Source organism: Megalobrama amblycephala, linkage group LG2 (assembly GCF_018812025.1).
Source record: "Megalobrama amblycephala isolate DHTTF-2021 linkage group LG2, ASM1881202v1, whole genome shotgun sequence".
Classification (NCBI taxonomy): domain Eukaryota; kingdom Metazoa; phylum Chordata; class Actinopteri; order Cypriniformes; family Xenocyprididae; genus Megalobrama; species Megalobrama amblycephala.
In genome coordinates this window covers 1915618-1933968 of record NC_063045.1, presented here as the reverse complement: position 1 = coordinate 1933968, position 18351 = coordinate 1915618, and the positions used below count along the sequence as shown (strand labels likewise).

Below are 18351 nucleotides of genomic sequence, written 5' to 3'. Positions count from 1 at the left end.
GATAACTGCAAATTCGTTTCTCTGAGCGGAGTTCAGCTGTTTCTGTGAATTGCAGCGACATTTGCTTCTTTTTTCTGTAGTGTTTTGTGTGTTTTTCGCGGCATTTACGTCTCTTGCCACTCAGTGGGCGTGACCGCAGTTATAATGGGCGACGGTGACGTCACGTACATACCCTCTATAGTTCTACACACTGGATTTTGAATGTCATTATTATGTTAAAAAACTACATCAGCTTATATTTTCTTTTAATTGGCTTCAGCTGAAACTGTTGAAACCTGACATTCACAGAGAGTATTATTGGTATTATTTAATATATTCCTCACAGTTGAGTGAATCTTAATAATGTTCTTATATGCGTTTGTGTGTGTAACTGCAGAGATTTATACCCATTTTTTGTCCTGGATTTGAGTCAAGAATGCGAGTTTAAGATCTGCAGCGGGACTTTAGTCCGGATTTCACCCGCATCATTCACCTTTAACCCATTTGAATTCAGTCTGTGGTGCTCCGACGCGATTGGCTGTCCGCTGGGGAGGCTGTGAGGTGGCGGAGGAGCTGCGCGGTGATTGGTCGGGCAGGAGGCGTGGGCGGGGCGGTCTCTGAAGCGCTTCGTGTTTACGAGTGTGTGAATCACAAACAGAAAAGCCATCAGACTCGGTAAGACACGCGTTAATACTGAGAAAATGGTCATGTAAAGTTTATCGTGCGGTTTAATTGTTTGTATGTAGCGTATATTAAACACAAAACATGCTTCGATGATTTCCTGTATGTGCAGATCGTATGTCATAAAAGTATGTAAATATTATGCTTCATAACATTCTTTCCATGTCAGTATGTTTACTTATGTTTTCAGTACCAGTGTTGTTAGAGGATGACTCGCCATGTAAATGTTCTTTTTTAAATGGAAATGTAGTAGTTGTTGATAAATCAACCAGTAAATCAATGACAGTAACTTTTGAACTGTTGTAGATTTGAATCCTGGACACTGGACACATTTCTGCAGTGTGGAAACATGATAATACAGTATAATGTCACATACGTGAGATAACACACACCAGCAGGATCTACAGTGTGTTTCCGGACATGCCTGTCATGCGGTTCATAAACTCACCATTCGCCCCGCAGCCCTCCATCGCGCCCGTCGCCCGAGCGCCGCCCGGCCCCGCGCACGCCCCTGGGGCCCTGTGGCTCCCGCTGGACTTCACCCTGGGCGCGCTGGCGTGCTGCGGGGCATGCGTGTTCACCAACCCGCTGGAGGTGGTGAAGACCCGACTGCAGCTGCAGGGCGAGCTGAGGGCCCGCGGCTCCTACCAGCGGCACTACCGCGGGGTCCTGCAGGCGCTCTGGGTGGTGGGCAGCACGGACGGCGTCCGAGGGCTGCAGAAGGGGCTGACGGCGGCGCTGCTGTACCAGGGTCTGATGAACGGGGTGCGGCTCGGGTTCTACTCCTACACGCAGGCCTCGGGACTCACGGACGCCCCGGGAGGGAGTCTGATCGCAGGGGCCGCGGCAGGAGCCCTGGGGGCGTTCATCGCCTCGCCCGCGTATCTGGTAAAAGACTAATTTGCTGAGCATCTGTACTGGTGGTGGTGATTTCTCGCTTCTAATCACTAGCTATGTTTCCATCCACCTGTTTTTATGCCCATTTTTGGGATCAACTGTGAAAGCAGAGGCTGTGATTGGATAACTGGACTAACCAGCAGACCAATCGCATCGCAGCATCTCAAATGTTGGTTTGATTTTACTAAAATGGCTGTAACTCATGAGCAGAATGAGATATTTTCACCAAACTCAGCACACTCATTCTGTCAAAAATGAGGCGGCAACTGGCCACTTGGTGGCACTATAACATGAAAAAAACAAGAAAACGGCTATAACTACTTCACCGTTAGTCCGATCGACTTGAAAATTGGTATGCAGTGTCTTCGTCCGATGTGCCATGACTGTCTATGAAGACATTGACGCATCTCATAAAACATGTCCGCCATCAGCCAATGAAATTTGAGCAGCTATCAGACAAGGTTAACGTATCAGAACGAAACTCGCGGGGCCTGTTTGACTCACGGCTCTAGAGGACTGTGAGAAATTAAAAAGAAATCGGCCCCCAGGGGGCACCTTTGTGTTTTTCACATGCGTAAAGGATTGTGAAGCGAACGATTTTCATTCGTTAAATATTGGAGATTATTTCACAATCCAACTTTGGTGAACTAGTCCTAAGGTTTTTCGCTCAACCTTGATAACAGTTTAAAAGCTTTAAAAATGATATATATATATTTTTTTTTTTGTGGTAATTTGCCTGTATTTGCTGTAAATAGTCTTTTCCATCTATGATCGAGATGCAGGCTTGCTTGATAAAACATAATACCATTTTATACATTTACTTAAAGGCCTTAAAGCTGCTCACAGCTGTATTTATTACTGATGTTTTGTGCCAGTTTCACAGAAAGTGACAATATTGTTCTCTTGAACACATGGGATGGAAACTCTGCTTTATTCACAAATGTTTTATGTCTTATTCAACAAGTTAAATTCACAACTTTGGATGGAAACTAGCTAGTGCCATAATCTGTGGGCTCAGCATTGTGTTTCCGTCATGGAATAAAAAAGTGATTGAACTTTTTATCTCTCGATTCTGACTTTTTTTATCAGAATTGCGAGTTATAAACTTAGAATTGCAATTAAAAAAGTCTAATTGATTTAAAGTTTAATTACGAAATTTAAAAACTTTTTATCTCATAATTGTGAGTTTATTTTTTAAAAATTCTGAGAAAAGTCTGTTTGAGATGTAAACTTTTTTATTCCGTGCTGGAAACAAGCTTCACACGCGCCACACTCCTGGTCCCTTGACTTCCATTGATAAGCATGTGAATGCAGGAGACTGGAAATGCAACGCATGCGAATTTCACTGCATTCCAGACTTTCAGTTGGGCGAACTCTGCCTTCTGAAGCCATGTGACTAACAGAAGATTGACACATCACGGCGTGACCTTTTAGCTGAATCAACAGAATGCAAGCTTTAAATATGCAGAATTGCAGCATTTCCAGTATTGTGGTTGTTTACCGTCTTCAGCCGACTCATTTTCAGGAACAATCTGAAGCAGTAACTCGAGCTGTTGTCCGTTTGCTGCTGCATTAATCACTGCAGCGCTACATACATAGACAGGGTCACTCACACACACACACACACACACACACTCTCTCACACACACACACACTCTCTCACACACACACACACTCTCACACACACACACACTCTCTCACACACACACACTCACAGAGTGTTGACAGTAAGACAGCCGGAGACGGGCTCAAATATCAAAACAGCAGAGGAAGTTAAGCATTTGAGTGTTTTACGACAGACTCAGAGTCAGTGTGTTACAGTGCGGCTGTGATTAGTGTGTGATGCGTTTCCTGTGAATGTCACACTCTTGTGTGAATTTGTGCAGGTGAAGACGCAGCTGCAGGCGCAGGCGGTGGCGGCCATCGCTGTAGGACACCAGCACAACCATCAGGTACAGAGATCTGCGGCACCAGTCATGTGACTTGCATCTAATTCAGTCTTGTTTTCCGTCAACCACCCAAAATATGTGACCTGACCGGAGTGTGTGTGTGTGTGTGTGTGTGTGTGTGTGAACACACCTCTCACTGTTCTGCACTGGCAGCCAATCAGAGTTCAGCGCACAGAGGCGTGCATCAGCATCACATATTACAGCTGAACTCTGACCGGTCACCAGTGCTGGATTTTTATCAGCCAATCACAGAGGAGACGCCGTCGTCAGTGTGACGTCATCATGGGTCGGTGATTCTGATCATCGCTGATATCTGACGCTCAATAGTTCATCTGTGGCTCCATGGGAAATCCCTTTCATTAATTTAATGACTTATAATGTGTCTGCAGCCATAAGTTTGATAATATACGCTTTTCAATCTATATTTGTTTGTTTGTGTATATTTGAGTGTTTTTGAGTTTGAGTGTATATATATTATAAATACATTTGAGTATATTTTAGTTTACATATATTTGAGTTTGTTTGTTTGTTTATTTGTGTTTATTTGAATTTTTTTAGGTTATTTGAGTTTGTTTAAATATATTTAGGTTTGAGTATATTTGAGTTTATTTGAGTATATATGAGTAAATTTGATTAAATGAGTTTGAGTATATTTAAGTTTTTTTTTTTTTTTAGTATATTTGAGTTTATATAAGTTTAAGTATATATGTGAGTAAATTTGTTTATATGAGTTTGAGTATATTTAAGTTTATATGACTATATTCAAGTTTATCTGAGTATATGTGAGTTTATATAAGTTTATTTGACCATATTTGAATTAATTTGAGTATATTTGAGTTCATGAGTAAATTTGTATATGAGTTTGAGTATATATGAATATATGTATATTTGATATTATATTTAATAGTTTAATGGAGTATATTTGAGTTTTAATAAGTTTATTTGACCATATTTTAATTTATATGAGTATATTTGAGTATATTTGAGTTAAAATATGAGTTTGTGTATATCTGAGTATATATGAATATATGTGAGTATATTTGATATTATATTTAATTGAGTATATTTGAGGTTAAATGTGTTTATTTGACCATATTTGAGTTTATATGACTTTGAGTAAATATGAATATATGTGAGTATATTTGATATTATGAGTTTGAGTATATTTGAGTTTTAATGAGTTTATTTGACCATATTTTAATTTATTTGAGTATATTTGAGGTTAAATTAGTTTATTTGACCATATTTGAGTTTGAGTATATGTGAGTATATATGATTTTATATGAGTATATTTGAGTATATTTGAGTTAAAATATGAGTTTGTGTATATTTGAGTATATATGAATATACAGTATGTGAGTATATTTTATATTATATTTAACTGAGTATATTTGAGTTTATTTGACCATATTTGAGTTTATATGACTTTGAGTAAATATGAATATATGTGAGTATATTTGATATTATGAGTTTGAGTATATTTGAGTTTTAATGAGTTTATTTGACCATATTTTAATTTATTTGAGTATATTTGAGGTTAAATTAGTTTATTTGACCATATTTGAGTTTGAGTATATGTGAGTATATATGATTTTATATGAGTATATTTGAGTATATTTGAGTTAAAATATGAGTTTGTGTATATTTGAGTATATATGAATATACAGTATGTGAGTATATTTTATATTATATTTAACTGAGTATATTTGAGTTTATTTGACCATATTTGAGTTTATATGACTTTGAGTAAATATGAATATATGTGAGTATATTTGATATTATGAGTTTGAGTATATTTGAGTTTTAATGAGTTTATTTGACCATATTTTAATTTATTTGAGTATATTTGAGGTTAAATTAGTTTATTTGACCATATTTGAGTTTGAGTATATGTGAGTATATATGATTTTATATGAGTATATTTGAGTATATTTGAGTTAAAATATGAGTTTGTGTATATTTGAGTATATATGAATATACAGTATGTGAGTATATTTTATATTATATTTAACTGAGTATATTTGAGTTTATTTGACCATATTTGAGTTTATATGACTTTGAGTAAATATGAATATATGTGAGTATATTTGATATTATGAGTTTGAGTATATTTGAGTTTTAATGAGTTTATTTGACCATATTTTAATTTATTTGAGTATATTTGAGGTTAAATTAGTTTATTTGACCATATTTGAGTTTGAGTATATGTGAGTATATATGATTTTATATGAGTATATTTGAGTATATTTGAGTTAAAATATGAGTTTGTGTATATCTGAGTATATATGAATATACAGTATGTGAGTATATTTTATATTTAACTGAGTATATTTGAGTTTATTTGACCATATTTGAGTTTATATGACTTTGAGTAAATATGAATATATGTGAGTATATTTGATATTATGAGTTTGAGTATATTTGAGTTTTAATGAGTTTATTTGACCATATTTTAATTTATTTGAGTATATTTGAGGTTAAATTAGTTTATTTGACCATATTTGAGTTTGAGTATATGTGAGTATATATGATTTTATATGAGTATATTTGAGTATATTTGAGTTAAAATATGAGTTTGTGTATATTTGAGTATATATGAATATACAGTATGTGAGTATATTTTATATTATATTTAACTGAGTATATTTGAGTTTAGTTGACCATATTTGAGTGTATATGACTGAGTAAATATGATTATATGCCAGTATATTTGATATTATGAGTTTGAGTATATTTGAGTTTTAATGAATTTATTTGACCATGTTTAAGTTTATGTGAGTTTGAGTATAGTTTTCTAACGGTTGGCGTGTCGTTGTTCTTCAGGGCGTGTCGAGCGCGTTCCTGTCCATCTACCGCCGTGAGGGAGTGACGGGTCTGTGGCGGGGGGTGAACGGGGCCGTGCCGAGGGTCACGGTGGGGTCAGCGGCTCAACTGGCCACGTTCAGCTCGGCTAAAGACTGGGTCACACGCGCACAGGTCAGCACACACAGCTGCTCATTAACACACAGAGACTTTTGCTATAAAAACCTTCATTTATTGGGTTTATCTTCCTCAACTGGAGGTTTAGTCCTTCAGGAGGCAAACTTGTCCCTAACTGTGAACTGGTGTCTGAATGTGTGTCTGCAGTGGTTCAGTCCTCACAGCTGCCTCACCGCTCTCATCGCCGCCATGATCAGCGGAGTCGCCGTGACGATCACCATGACGCCGTTTGATGTCATCAGCACTCGACTGTACAACCAACCAGTGGACGAGTTTAAGAGGGTAAAACACACACACACACACACATTGTTTACCAAGCAGGTATAACATTGCAAAAATAAAAAGAACAAAAATGATTATATAAAATACATTAAATGAAATGCACCCCGCTGTGTCTCTCTGTGCGTCTCAGGGCCGTCTGTACCGCGGGTTTGTGGACTGTCTGATGAAGGTTTGCGCCACTGAAGGGATTGTGGGTCTGTATAAAGGAATGACGCCAGTGTTTGTGCGTCTGGCTCCTCATACGGTTCTCAGTATGCTCATATGGGACGTCCTGAGACAGCGAGCACTGCTCTACACACACTGACACTCCAGAGCTGTGTGTGTGTGTGTGTGTGTGTGTGTGTGTGTGTGTGTGAATGATGCTGGAGGACGCTTGTGCTTCATCACACACAGATTCATCCAGATGCTTCAGCTTGAAATGACTCTTAATGCAGTTGAAGAGGATCATGGGTTTTACCTCACCAGTGTGTCTTATATCCGATATAACTGTAAAGACTCTTTGTATTTTTATCATGCAGTTGATTAAAGTTTTTACTGACTGACTTCAGTGTGTCTGTGATTATTAGTGCAGCTTCAGACTTCAGTTCATGTCTGTCTTGAGCTCCGAGGTCAGAATTTGCAAATGTTTTCTCAGATAAACCTTTTTTTATCTAAAATACTTGAGAGTTTAAGTGAATATTTCAATAATTTTCGACACATTGCACGGTTCTGATGTCAGATAATGGTCACGTGACATGCAGCTATAACATCTTTTTAGTAATTGTTTTTATTTTGATTGGTTTTAATATAAAATTGTTAATTTGTTGTAATTTTGCATTTTTATGGTTTCATTAGCTATATGATTATCTTCATCAACTCACGACTCTGCAGCTGCCCAGTTCCAGAAACACGGTGTTAAAATACCGGTAAAATATGACAAAATAAACTTTTAAGCATTATACTTTTGTTTATAATCTACAATGTTTCTCTTCTAGGAATAAACGGATCAAAATATAGATGGCTTCGCAAATCCCGCCATTCTGCTCTGAGGTAAAACTTGTTGTATCACGTGACTGGTGTTTCACTGATAGTTAAATCCACTCGCCTCTCGTCGTGTCCTCTCATTTCTCTCATGGTTCTGAAGTTCTGTGTTGGTTCCGAGGTTCTTTCTTTGATAGTTCTCCGCTGCTGCTGGTTGAAGCTCTCCGCTGTTTCTCCAGCAGGTGGCGCTGCATATTGAGTCACTGCGGCTGTAAACGCGCCTCTCTGTCCGTGATGTTCTTCTCTCAGTCTTCGAGATGTTGAAGTCAAAGAATAAACACAAACAAGAAGCGACACTCAATAGAAGGTTCCATTGCAGCACCGGCGCCCAGCAGCAGCCCTGCGCTTCCGCCATCCTGGAGTGAAAGCGAGTCGGCGATCCACTAGTTTCTATGGCAATATCAGCTGCTTTGTTAAAACAAAACGTACATTAAAGCTGAAATCCAACCTGAATGATGACAACACAGAATAAAATACTATCACTAGTGATCATCAAATCCTTTTAACAGTTTATTTTACACACTTTGTGTTTAAGTCTTCCACTTTTTTCACAAAACCTTTGCTCTCTAGAAAATTAAAATCCTTTAAAGGGCTTTAAAAGGCTTATAAACACTGAATTATTACCAACATATGAAATTAAATTAAGGACATGCATCAGAAAAATTGGGAATGTTGGACAATAAATATGAATATAACAGCTTGATTTTGCAGTGTTGTCTAATGTCCATTAAAGCAAAAGTGTCCAAAAGTGTGAATTATGGGATAGCGGACACAGCAATGCATCATGTATTATAAGATCATTATGTTTGTAGCGTGATCCATTAAAACATACTATATATATATATATTTCAATTTAGACCTAGATATTGTTACTATTACTCCACTAGGTCTGAAATATATTGTTCGCTGCAAACATGATGATCTTAAATGTATTAATTATTAATTTACTATGAATAAATGTGTAAAGTTTCATAAAATGGAAATACTCAGTAAAGTAGGCTAACTACGTTACCTCAGATGGTGAATGGTTGGATTCCACAACTGGTAAAATAAAACATATATAAGACAATACAACATTTACTGTAGGATCATACAATTCACTGGTGACTTAATTTAAAAACTGTTCTATTGCGCTTCTGATTTGACAGTGAAATTCGCTGATTTTGGGTGCGTAAGATGTGAAGGATTCAATGGTCCAGTTAGTTTCACCCCATAATGGCGGCCGCGCTACCGGAGCGCCATCTAGTGGCTGTTACCCAAAAAGTATCAAAGTGTCGCCTCTTGGGTTCTAAGCTCTTTGTTGAAGTTCACTCACTCTAACTTTTCTATTTTAGTAATTAGCCATCATCCGCAGGTATGAAAAAACAAAAACAACGCCTTTTGCCGCGTTTAGATCGAAATGATTGCTTACTGCACAGTGGACGTGATTTACGAGGGCCACGTGCTGTTCACTGTGCTTACTAGAGCCTTCATAAATAGTAAGGATAGTTTGGTGGTGTACGAGTTAATCTACAACAGGAAATGAAGGAATCTAAATAATTGAATCATTTGTTTTGGTGTTTGTACTTTTACCTCAGAGAGCATTCATAAATGTTTACGGTACACCAGTGCAGATAAATTCCGGTTAATCACTGACTAAACAGGTTAAACGTCTTGCTCAGTGCTGGCAGATCATGATTCACGACATGATTCAGGGTTTGAACCAACAACCTTTCAATTACCATGTCATCAGCCCTCATAAGTCTATGACCTCACAGACACTTGTGTAGTCGTGTGATTGACGCTTATATTAGATAATGAAATGTCAAAGCGAGGCATGGACGCTGTTCTTCTCTGTTTCTGCTCAGATGTTCCTCATCTGGACTTTCTGCAGGCCTGATGTCTTGTGGGCGGAGCTTGTGTGAGGAGGATGATGTCATCGCTGAGCATGCTCCCTCCTGCAGCAGTGACATCACTGATGCATTCCACAGACCCTCCCCCTCTCTCTTCTGTGTTTCTTCAGCTCCGCCCCTCCAGATTCCAGCATGATGGAGGTTCTTCTTGTGCTGTCGAGGTTCAACTCACACAATCCCACTCAAACTTCACAGCTGCATGTAGTTTGTGTAGTTAATTCATGATGTTATGTAGTTCACATCGTTCACATATAGTTTCCATAGTCTATATAATTTGCTTTATTCACGTAGTTTATGTAGTCTGAAGTTTATATAATTTTAGATCATATAGTTTATATAGAATAAGTTGTAAGTAGTTTGTATAGTTTATGTATGTTTAGTTTATGTAATTTGTTTTATTTCATATAGTTGAATATTTTATATAGTTTGTTTATAGTTTGAAAAAAGTTTAGGAAAATTTGTGTATAGTTTATAATTTTAGGTCATATAGTTCATATAGTTTGTTTAGTTTTTGTAATAATTTTAGTTCATACGGTTTATATAGTTTGAGTTTGTATAGATTGTAGTTTGTGTGGCTTATATAGTTTGTATAGTGTAAAATTTGTTTAGTTCATATGATTTGAATAGTTAATGTAGTTCAAATAGTTAAAAGCTCATTTGTTTGATGTCGTTTTCACTGTGAAGTCTGGTGAGTTTAATGTGGGAGAGATTGAGAAACGAGTGAAGTGGGGGATGGGAAGAGAAAAGAGGGCAGACACACTGAGGGAGGTAGAGAAAATAACACTGACAGAACAATGAGAGAGAGAGACGGACAGACGGACAGACGGGGAGCTGAGCTGGAAAAGGCAGGTACAGTCACATCCTGTTGCCTCTGTTTGATAAAGCAGAGAAAACTGTGTGTGTGTGTGTGTGTGTGTTCAAGTAACTGCATGCCTTTGTGTGTTTGTAGACATGCATGACTGCCTGAGTGTGTGTGTGTGTGTGTGTGTGTGTGTGTCATTTTACTGCTCTTTGTCAGTCAGTAACTGTTTAACTCTTCACCTCTGCTGATCTGAGAGACAGACAGGCAGAGAGAGAGAGACAGGAGGGAGGGAATGAGGGAGGAAAAGGCGTGTCCTCGTGCAGATACGATCCTTACTGCTACAACTCTCTCTCAATCTCTCTCTGTCTGTGTTTGATTCACTACAGCGCTGCAGATCGCAAGGAAAGAGGAACAACATAGTGGAAGAGTTTGATCTGCTGTTCAGGTACGTTTGAGAAAGAAAAGAGACTCTATCAGACTCAAACTCAGTGATTTCTCAACAGCTGGAGAGAAAAGAAACAGAGATTCAGCATATTAATAGATGTGTTTGTGTGTCAGTGTGAGCTGAAGGTCTGAAGTTCTTCATCTGTCATTCAGTCATGTGTGTCGCTCTTCAGCTCGTTCATGTGTTGTTCTCCAGCGCAGGTGAGAGTCTGTGACGCGTCCGACACACTGAACGTGTGTGTCTTTTCTGATTTATTCTGTACGTGAACTTTATATCACTGCAATACGAGCGAGAGCTTCTGAGGAACATGTATTCCACCTAAAACAGCGTCGCTCGACACATTCATGAGTGATCTTTGGTATTGAAGACATGGACACGCCTAGTAACACACCTTATTTGATGCTTACTTTCTATTTGTGTGTAATACTACATACTAATTGTAAGTGTTCAGTAATTGTATATAGTGTATGTTGCATGTAGTTAGGATAGTTCATGTGTTTGTATACTTTATATAGTTTAAGTTTATGTAGATTGGATAGTTTATATAATTTGCTTAATTCTTAGTTGTAACATGTACGTTCTGTTTTAGTTTAGTTTTCATTCTGTTTGCTCTGTTCCTAGCTAGTTCCCTAGTTTGTTGATTAATACCCACACCTGTTTCATTTTATCTTTGATTACTCTGTTAGTATTTAAGCCCGTAAGAGTTTCCCTAGTTCATTTGTCTGTTATGTTTATGTGGTTGTTTGTATTATTACTCCTGTTATCTCCTGCGATCTCCTGAGCGCTTCAATATAGCCACTCAGTGACCGAACAACGGACCCTCATAGCCAGTAAAAAAGAAATGCACTTACAGGCAGCCCAGCTTCTCTGCCTGGAGCAGGGGCAATCCCTCGAGGTCCACACCAGTGGATTTTTACAACTGGCGTGCTTCACTTACTTTCCCGATCACTGTCTGTGCGTCTTCTATCATACCAGTCTCAATGCGGAAATAAAAGCACGCCTGCCCAGTGTGGGTCTTTGGGGGAATTTCGCAGACTTTGTGGAGTGGGTGCTGGTGAACTTGCAGATCCCTATTCACCATCTGCCCGCGCAGAAAAAGTCTTCACCAGCCCCGCTCCAGTCCCAGAGCCCAGCCAGTTGTCCACACTGCTCTCCATGCCTGAGCCCACCACAGACACTGAGCCCAAGCCCGCCATGGAGAACGCACCAGAGCCAACGCCTGAGACATAATTCACCCCGGAGCCCGAGCCCAACGGACCGTCTGACCAGGTACGTGAGGCAACTACATTGTCCATTCCTGTGGAGTTGCTTGTGGAGTTCAAGGGCATGGAGGGAAGCCCCGTCCACACCCTGCTGATGTGGAGTTGTGCCTGGCCTCTGAAAATTGTTTAGAGGAATTGGAGGAGGTAATTTCCCTGTTACTTCCGTCCCCACTGGTTCCGCCCAGCTCGAAGTCTCCTGTGTGACCCTGGCTCCACCTCAATCTTCTGGCACCACCTTAATCTTCTGGCACCCTGGCTCCACCTCAATCTTCTGGCACCACCTTAATCTTCTGGCTCCCTGGCTCCACCTAAATCTTCTGTCACCCTGGCTCCACCTCAATCTTCTGGCACCCTGGCTCCACCTCAATCTTCTGGCACTCTGGCTCCACCTTGGTCTTCTGGCTCCCTGGCTCCACCTCAATCTTCTGGCACCCTGGCTCCACCTCAATCTTCTGGCACCCTGGCTCCACCTTGGTCTTCTGGCTCCCTGGCTCCACCTCAATCTTCTGGCACCCTGGCTCCACCTCAATCTTCTGGCACCCTGGCTCTACCTCAATCTTCTGGCACCCTGGCTCCACCTTGGTCTTCTGGCTCCCTGGCTCCACCTCAATCTTCTGGCACCCTGGCTCCACCTCGGTCTTCTGGCTCCCTGGCTCCACCTCAATCTTCTGGCACCCTGGCTCCACCTCAATCTTCTGGCACCCTGGCTCCACCTCAATCTTCTGGCTCCCTGGCTCCACCTCAATCTTCTGGCACCCTGGCTCCAGCCTGGCTCCACCTCAGTCTTCTGGCACCCTGGATCCACCTCGGTCTTCTGGCTCCCTGGCTCCACCTTAATCTTCTGTCACCCTGGCTCCACCTCGGTCTTCTGGCACCCTGGCTCCACCTCGGTCTTCTAGCACCCTGGCTCCACCTCAATCTTCTGTCACCCTGGCTCCACTTCAGTCTTCTGGCACCTTGGCTCCACCTCAATCTTCTGGCACCCTGGCTCCACCTTGGTCTTCTGGCTCCCTGGCTCCACCTCAATCTTCTGGCACCCTGGCTCCACCTTGGTCTTCTGGCTCCCTGGCTCCACCTCAATCTTCTGGCACCCTGGCTCCACCTCGGTCTTCTGGCTCCCTGGCTCCACCTTAATCTTCTGGCACCCTGGCTCCACCTCAATCTTCTGGCACCCTGGCTCCACCTCAATCTTCTGGCTCCCTGGCTCCACCTCAATCTTCTGGCACCCTGGCTCCAGCCTGGCTCCACCTCAGTCTTCTGGCACCCTGGATCCACCTCGGTCTTCTGGCTCCCTGGCTCCACCTTAATCTTCTGTCACCCTGGCTCCACCTCAGTCTTCTGGCACCTTGGCTCCACCTCAATCTTCTGGCACCCTGGCTCCACCTTTGTATAGTTTGTTTAAGCAGTTTAAATAGTTTATAGTTAATTTTATATAGATTGTATAGTTTATATAGGTTATATAGCTTAAGTTTATGTTGTTTGTGTAGTTTATTTTTTGTAGTATGTATATTATTTTATTTATTTAGTTAATCTCTTTTATGTGTAAAAGTGTTTAGTATAATATATGTGTTTAGTGTATATATATGTTTATAGTAATTTATATATTTGTTTAATTCACATAGTTTATCTTTTTGTTGTTTGGATAGTCTATGTGGGTTATATAGCTGTTAAGTTTATGTATGTGGTTTGTGTATTATTTTATTTATTTAGTTAATATCTTATGCCAAGTTTACACTGTAATGGTGGCCCAGAAGCGCACCAGTTCACTTTGATACGAGGGGCTGAAGTGGGTCAGAGCAGGTATAATTAGTTCTGACTTTTATCCGGCATTTACATTGAATTTTGAGCAGGCACAGAGCAGCCTTAACTTGTCTGTGTAAAGATGCCTTTACATGTGCAAAAGTGTGCAGTAGCTCAATGTGGAATAACACAGATTTTATTTAAAAAATATTCAGTGTGAAATAATGTCAGTTGTTGCTTCAGTATTGAAATAGCATTGGCAGAAATCTCTCCCATAGCACTTTGTTGGTTTGATTTGACTCGTTTGCTCCGTTTCAGCATCATGGCGTCTGCGGCCCCTCAGAAGAGGATGGTGTCGTCTGTCTTCATCACTCTGGCGTCTCCGTTCAAGGCGACTGTCACCCCGACAGCTCACGTCCACAGCAGCCCGCGGCGCCGGAGCTCTGCGTCACAGGACGGACGGACCGGCCCGTCCACACCCACCAGCCCGCTCTACGCCCAGCCCACCGCCGCCCCCTACAGACGGGACAGCACACGCGCTCCAGACGGTGAGAAGACGCTCGCGTCAAGTCCATTTCTGTAGCGGTTTTACAATACGCATCGTTTCAAAGCAGCTTTACAGGAAATCATGTTAATGTTTATAGTCACATTAGCAGGTTAGGCCTTATATTTTGTGATAATATAAACAATCTCACAGTTGAGATTTGCTGTACAGTACATGTCACTTTATGCATTGGGTGTGTGTTTATCGTGGGTTAGTAAAGATGATTTGCTCATTGATTCTTGATCTGTTAGCGGTTGTAAGCAGTTACCCTGATGACCTCCCCCTCCCGCCTCCTCCACATGACCCCTGCGACCCCTGCGACCCTGAGCCCGGACCACCAGACGCCCCAGCAGAGGTCAGTTTGTTTCCCAGGATGAGTCTTGATTTAGCACACCGTACATCTTATTCAAGTTTCCTGCATTTGTGTATTACATATCTGTACATATATTGTCTATTTTGTATATTGTGTCATTTTTATATAGTTTTATTTTCTAATCATCTGTGTCACTGTCATTCTGTCTGTACTGTGGAAGCTTCTGTCACCAAGACAAATTCCTTGTATGTGTAAGAGTGAGTGTGAATGACACTGCTGTTGCTCTTCTGGCAGGAGAGCGCTGTCGGTGGAGCGGCGCTGAGATCGGCGCCCTCTGCTGGAGGGATCGTGAACGAGCCTTCAGCTGGACCGCACTGCACCGGTGAGAAACCTGGTGATAACAGGACGAATCCTTTGAGAGGATAGTCATTTAGACCTGCTCTCTGTGTGCCTCAGATGTGTGTGGATTCTGTCGGAAGCTGGTGCCGCTGTCCGAACCTGCCATCGACGCTCTCAACCGGACGTACCACGCCGCGTGTTTCCAGTGCCGGCAGTGCCACGCGCCTCTGGCAGCCAAACTCTACTACAATAAATCTGGGATCCCTCTGTGCGAGGACTGTTACCAGGTACTGTTATCAAAGAAGAAGAAGAAAGATTTTTTCCCTTATTGTGCCGTATATCCAAGTGAAATGCTTCTCAAACAAGAACAAATCTAGGGCGGGGCTTGATTTTATCCATGTGGAACTGATTGGATGGTTGTGGTTTGCTATTGGTGGAGCTCATGTGAGTGACAGGTTGCCCCGCCCTCATCATCAGAGAAGAGAATATTCTGTATATAACATACATTATAGTTATCAAGTTTTGTTGATGTGTCCGACAGGCCAGCCTGGAGCCGTGCTGGGCGTGTGGTGACGTCATCAAAGACCATGTGATCCGAGCGCTGGAACGAGCCTATCACCCGCCCTGTTTCGTGTGCACAACGTGCAGACAGCCAATCGGAGAGCAGCGGTTTGCGCAGGGGGAAGTGGGTGAGGTTTACTGCCTACAGGACTACTACAGGTACAGACTCACCTCAACCACATATTTATATGAGAATTTTGGGATATTGCATAGAAAAAATGCTGAATGGAAACTCCAAGAACACATAAAAAACGTATGCGCTCAATCACATTTACTGATTTACCCTCAAAACCCTCATGTGACTTTTCCTCAGCAGAGGCTGTGATTGGATAACTGGAATAACCAGAGGTCCAATCACATCGCAGCATCTCAAATGTTGTTTCTGAAACGCCTGAGTCAAAGTCTGTCATCAGAATGATTTGGTTTAATTCCTCCAGTAGCGATTGCGTTCCCAAACACCAGCATCCGAACGCGAGATCACATGTGTTTCGTCTGATGATCTGAGACCAACTCATTTATGATGGAGGAGAAAAGAGCCTGATTAAAGAAACTTCTACTTTTATTACTGATATTTTGCAGCAGTTTCCCATGAAGTGGCCGTTTTATTCTCTAGAACACATGGGATGGAAACGTGTTTTATTCCAATTGTGCGCATCAGTTAAACTCACAGCTAGTATTGATGTTGAGCGAGAGAGAATAACATGCACTAAACACGAGCTTCTCTGCAGGAAATACGCACCGCAGTGCCGCGTGTGCGCAGAGCTGATCATCCCGCGCGAGGACGGAACGGACAGCTTCACTGTGGAGTGTTTGGGTCACTCGTACCACGAGGACTGTTACCGCTGTGAGGTGTGTGTGTGTGTGTGTGTGTGTGTGTGTGTGTGTGTGCGTGCGTGCGTGTGTGCACAATATGTATGGATTTTTAATGCACAAAATACCAAGATGACCCAGCTGACAAGAATGTTTTACTAATGTTCCCATAAATTATTGAAAACGTTATTTCTGAAACGTCATTTTTTTCTTGGTTGTGTGAATGTTAAAGGATTAGTTCACTTTTAAATAAAATTTTCCTGATAATTTACTCACCCCCATGTCATCCAAGATGTTCATGTCTTTCTTTCTTCAGTGGAAAAGAAATGAAGGTTTTTGAGGAAAACATTCCAGGATTTTTCTCCATATAGTGGACTTCACTGGGGTTCAACGGGTTGAAGGTCCAAATGTCAGTTTCAGTGCAGCTTCAAAGAGCTCTACATGATCCCAGACGAGGAATAAGAGTCTTATCTGGAGAAACCATTGGACATTTTAGAAAAAAATGTAAATGTATATGCTTTATATAAACAAATGTTTGTCTTCTAAGTGCCTCCGCTTTCCCTATTTTACTTACGTAACGAATGCAGCGCAGTTCCATTTTTTCCGTAAGTAGAATAGGGAAGGTGTAGGACATACAGCGTAAGCTTTTTCAAGAATACGGAAATGCGGTTTTGGCGGAGGCACTTAGAAGACAAACATGTTTATATAAAGCATATACAGTTATATTTTTTTAGTAAATGTCTGATGGTTTCTCTAGATAAGACTTATTCCTCGTCTGGGATCATGTAGAGCTCTTTGAAGCTGCACTGAAACTGACATTTGGACCTTCAACCCGTTGAACCCCAGTGAAGTCCACTATATGGAGAAACAATCCTGGAATGATTTCCTTAATTTCTTTTCCACTGAAGAAAGAAAGACATGAACATCTTGGATGACATGGAGGAGAGTAAATTATCAGGAAAATTTAATTTAAAAGTGAACCAATCCTTTAAGAAACATTCAGTTTTTGCAAACATTATGGGAGTTACTTTTGAATGTTCTCTGAACGTTAGAGGAACGACCAACTAAAGCATTCTGTGAACGATGTATAATTAATGTTTTTGTGCTAATTTTGAGAGCATTATTAACTCTCGGGGGTCAGTAGTCGCATTCACTAAGATGAATTGATGAACAAATGTTCTCTTAACGTTACTGGAAGAATGTTTGTTCATAACGTTGAGAGAACATTGCCAGAACGTTCTGAGAACACATGATGCTTTGCAACATCAGCATTCACTTCAGAAGACTCTCTCTCTCTCTCTCTCAGGTGTGCCGTGTGCTTCTGTCTCCGGAGCCCAACGAGAACGGCTGCCACCCGCTGGACGGGCAGATTCTGTGCAAACCGTGTCACGTGTCGCTGATCCAGAGCGCGGCGCACTAAACCTGCACATCACTGTGACGATGATGACACACCGATTGTATTAGAAACTGAAATATAACATTGGGACCATGGCTAATACTTGCTTTCTTTTCTTTTAACATTCTGAAAGAGTCTCTTCTGCTCACCACAGCTGCATTTATTTCATCAAAGTGAAATATTATTACAATTTAAAATATCTGCTTTCTGTGTGAATATCTTTTGTCCTGAATCAGACGTATCAAGTAGTCTTTTGCACTCTTTTTTGTAATATGCACAAAATGCAAAGCACCAAAGATATTTATTCAACAGCAGCGACACCAAAATCCCATATTCATTGTTATTTCCATTGTAATAGGAATCTGACTACAAATAAACTACTAATATATGCCATCTCGAGCTTGACTGCTTTATGATCTCATTGTCACTGTGATTTACTGAAATATTAAATAAAATAATC

The 18351-nt window shown here is 40.9% G+C and overlaps 2 protein-coding genes across 6 annotated transcripts; both read left to right on the top strand.

Annotated features, from left to right (window-relative positions):
* The first annotated feature begins 276 nt into the window (after nucleotides 1-276).
* Nucleotides 277-16585, top strand: slc25a34 (solute carrier family 25 member 34). Of its 3 annotated transcripts, XM_048182063.1 has the most exons (7): nucleotides 277-654; nucleotides 967-1548; nucleotides 3444-3509; nucleotides 6330-6482; nucleotides 6633-6767; nucleotides 6898-7119; nucleotides 16535-16585. In XM_048182063.1, exons 2-6 carry the CDS (start codon nucleotides 1081-1083, stop codon nucleotides 7069-7071), a joined length of 996 nt encoding a protein of 331 aa, XP_048038020.1. In that variant the 5' UTR covers nucleotides 277-654; nucleotides 967-1080; the 3' UTR covers nucleotides 7072-7119; nucleotides 16535-16585. The 3 variants fall into 3 exon arrangements, with proteins under 3 accessions (XP_048038020.1, XP_048038018.1, XP_048038019.1); XM_048182061.1 differs by lacking the exon at nucleotides 16535-16585 and having other exon boundaries at nucleotides 279-654; nucleotides 6898-7309; XM_048182062.1 differs by lacking the exon at nucleotides 16535-16585 and having other exon boundaries at nucleotides 647-788; nucleotides 6898-7309.
* Nucleotides 10267-18284, top strand: fblim1 (filamin binding LIM protein 1). Of its 3 annotated transcripts, none has more exons than XM_048182058.1 (8): nucleotides 10267-10528; nucleotides 10868-10926; nucleotides 14247-14476; nucleotides 14724-14827; nucleotides 15080-15167; nucleotides 15242-15411; nucleotides 15666-15844; nucleotides 16414-16731. In XM_048182058.1, the coding sequence occupies exons 3-8, from the start codon at nucleotides 14251-14253 to the stop codon at nucleotides 16655-16657; spliced, it is 1011 nt and encodes a 336-aa protein (XP_048038015.1). In that variant the 5' UTR covers nucleotides 10267-10528; nucleotides 10868-10926; nucleotides 14247-14250; the 3' UTR covers nucleotides 16658-16731. The 3 variants fall into 3 exon arrangements, with proteins under 3 accessions (XP_048038015.1, XP_048038014.1, XP_048038017.1); XM_048182060.1 differs by lacking the exon at nucleotides 10267-10528 and adding an exon at nucleotides 17802-18284 and having other exon boundaries at nucleotides 10723-10926; nucleotides 16414-16534; XM_048182057.1 differs by lacking the exon at nucleotides 10267-10528 and having other exon boundaries at nucleotides 10667-10926; nucleotides 16414-16730.
* Nucleotides 18285-18351: the final 67 nt, after the last annotated feature.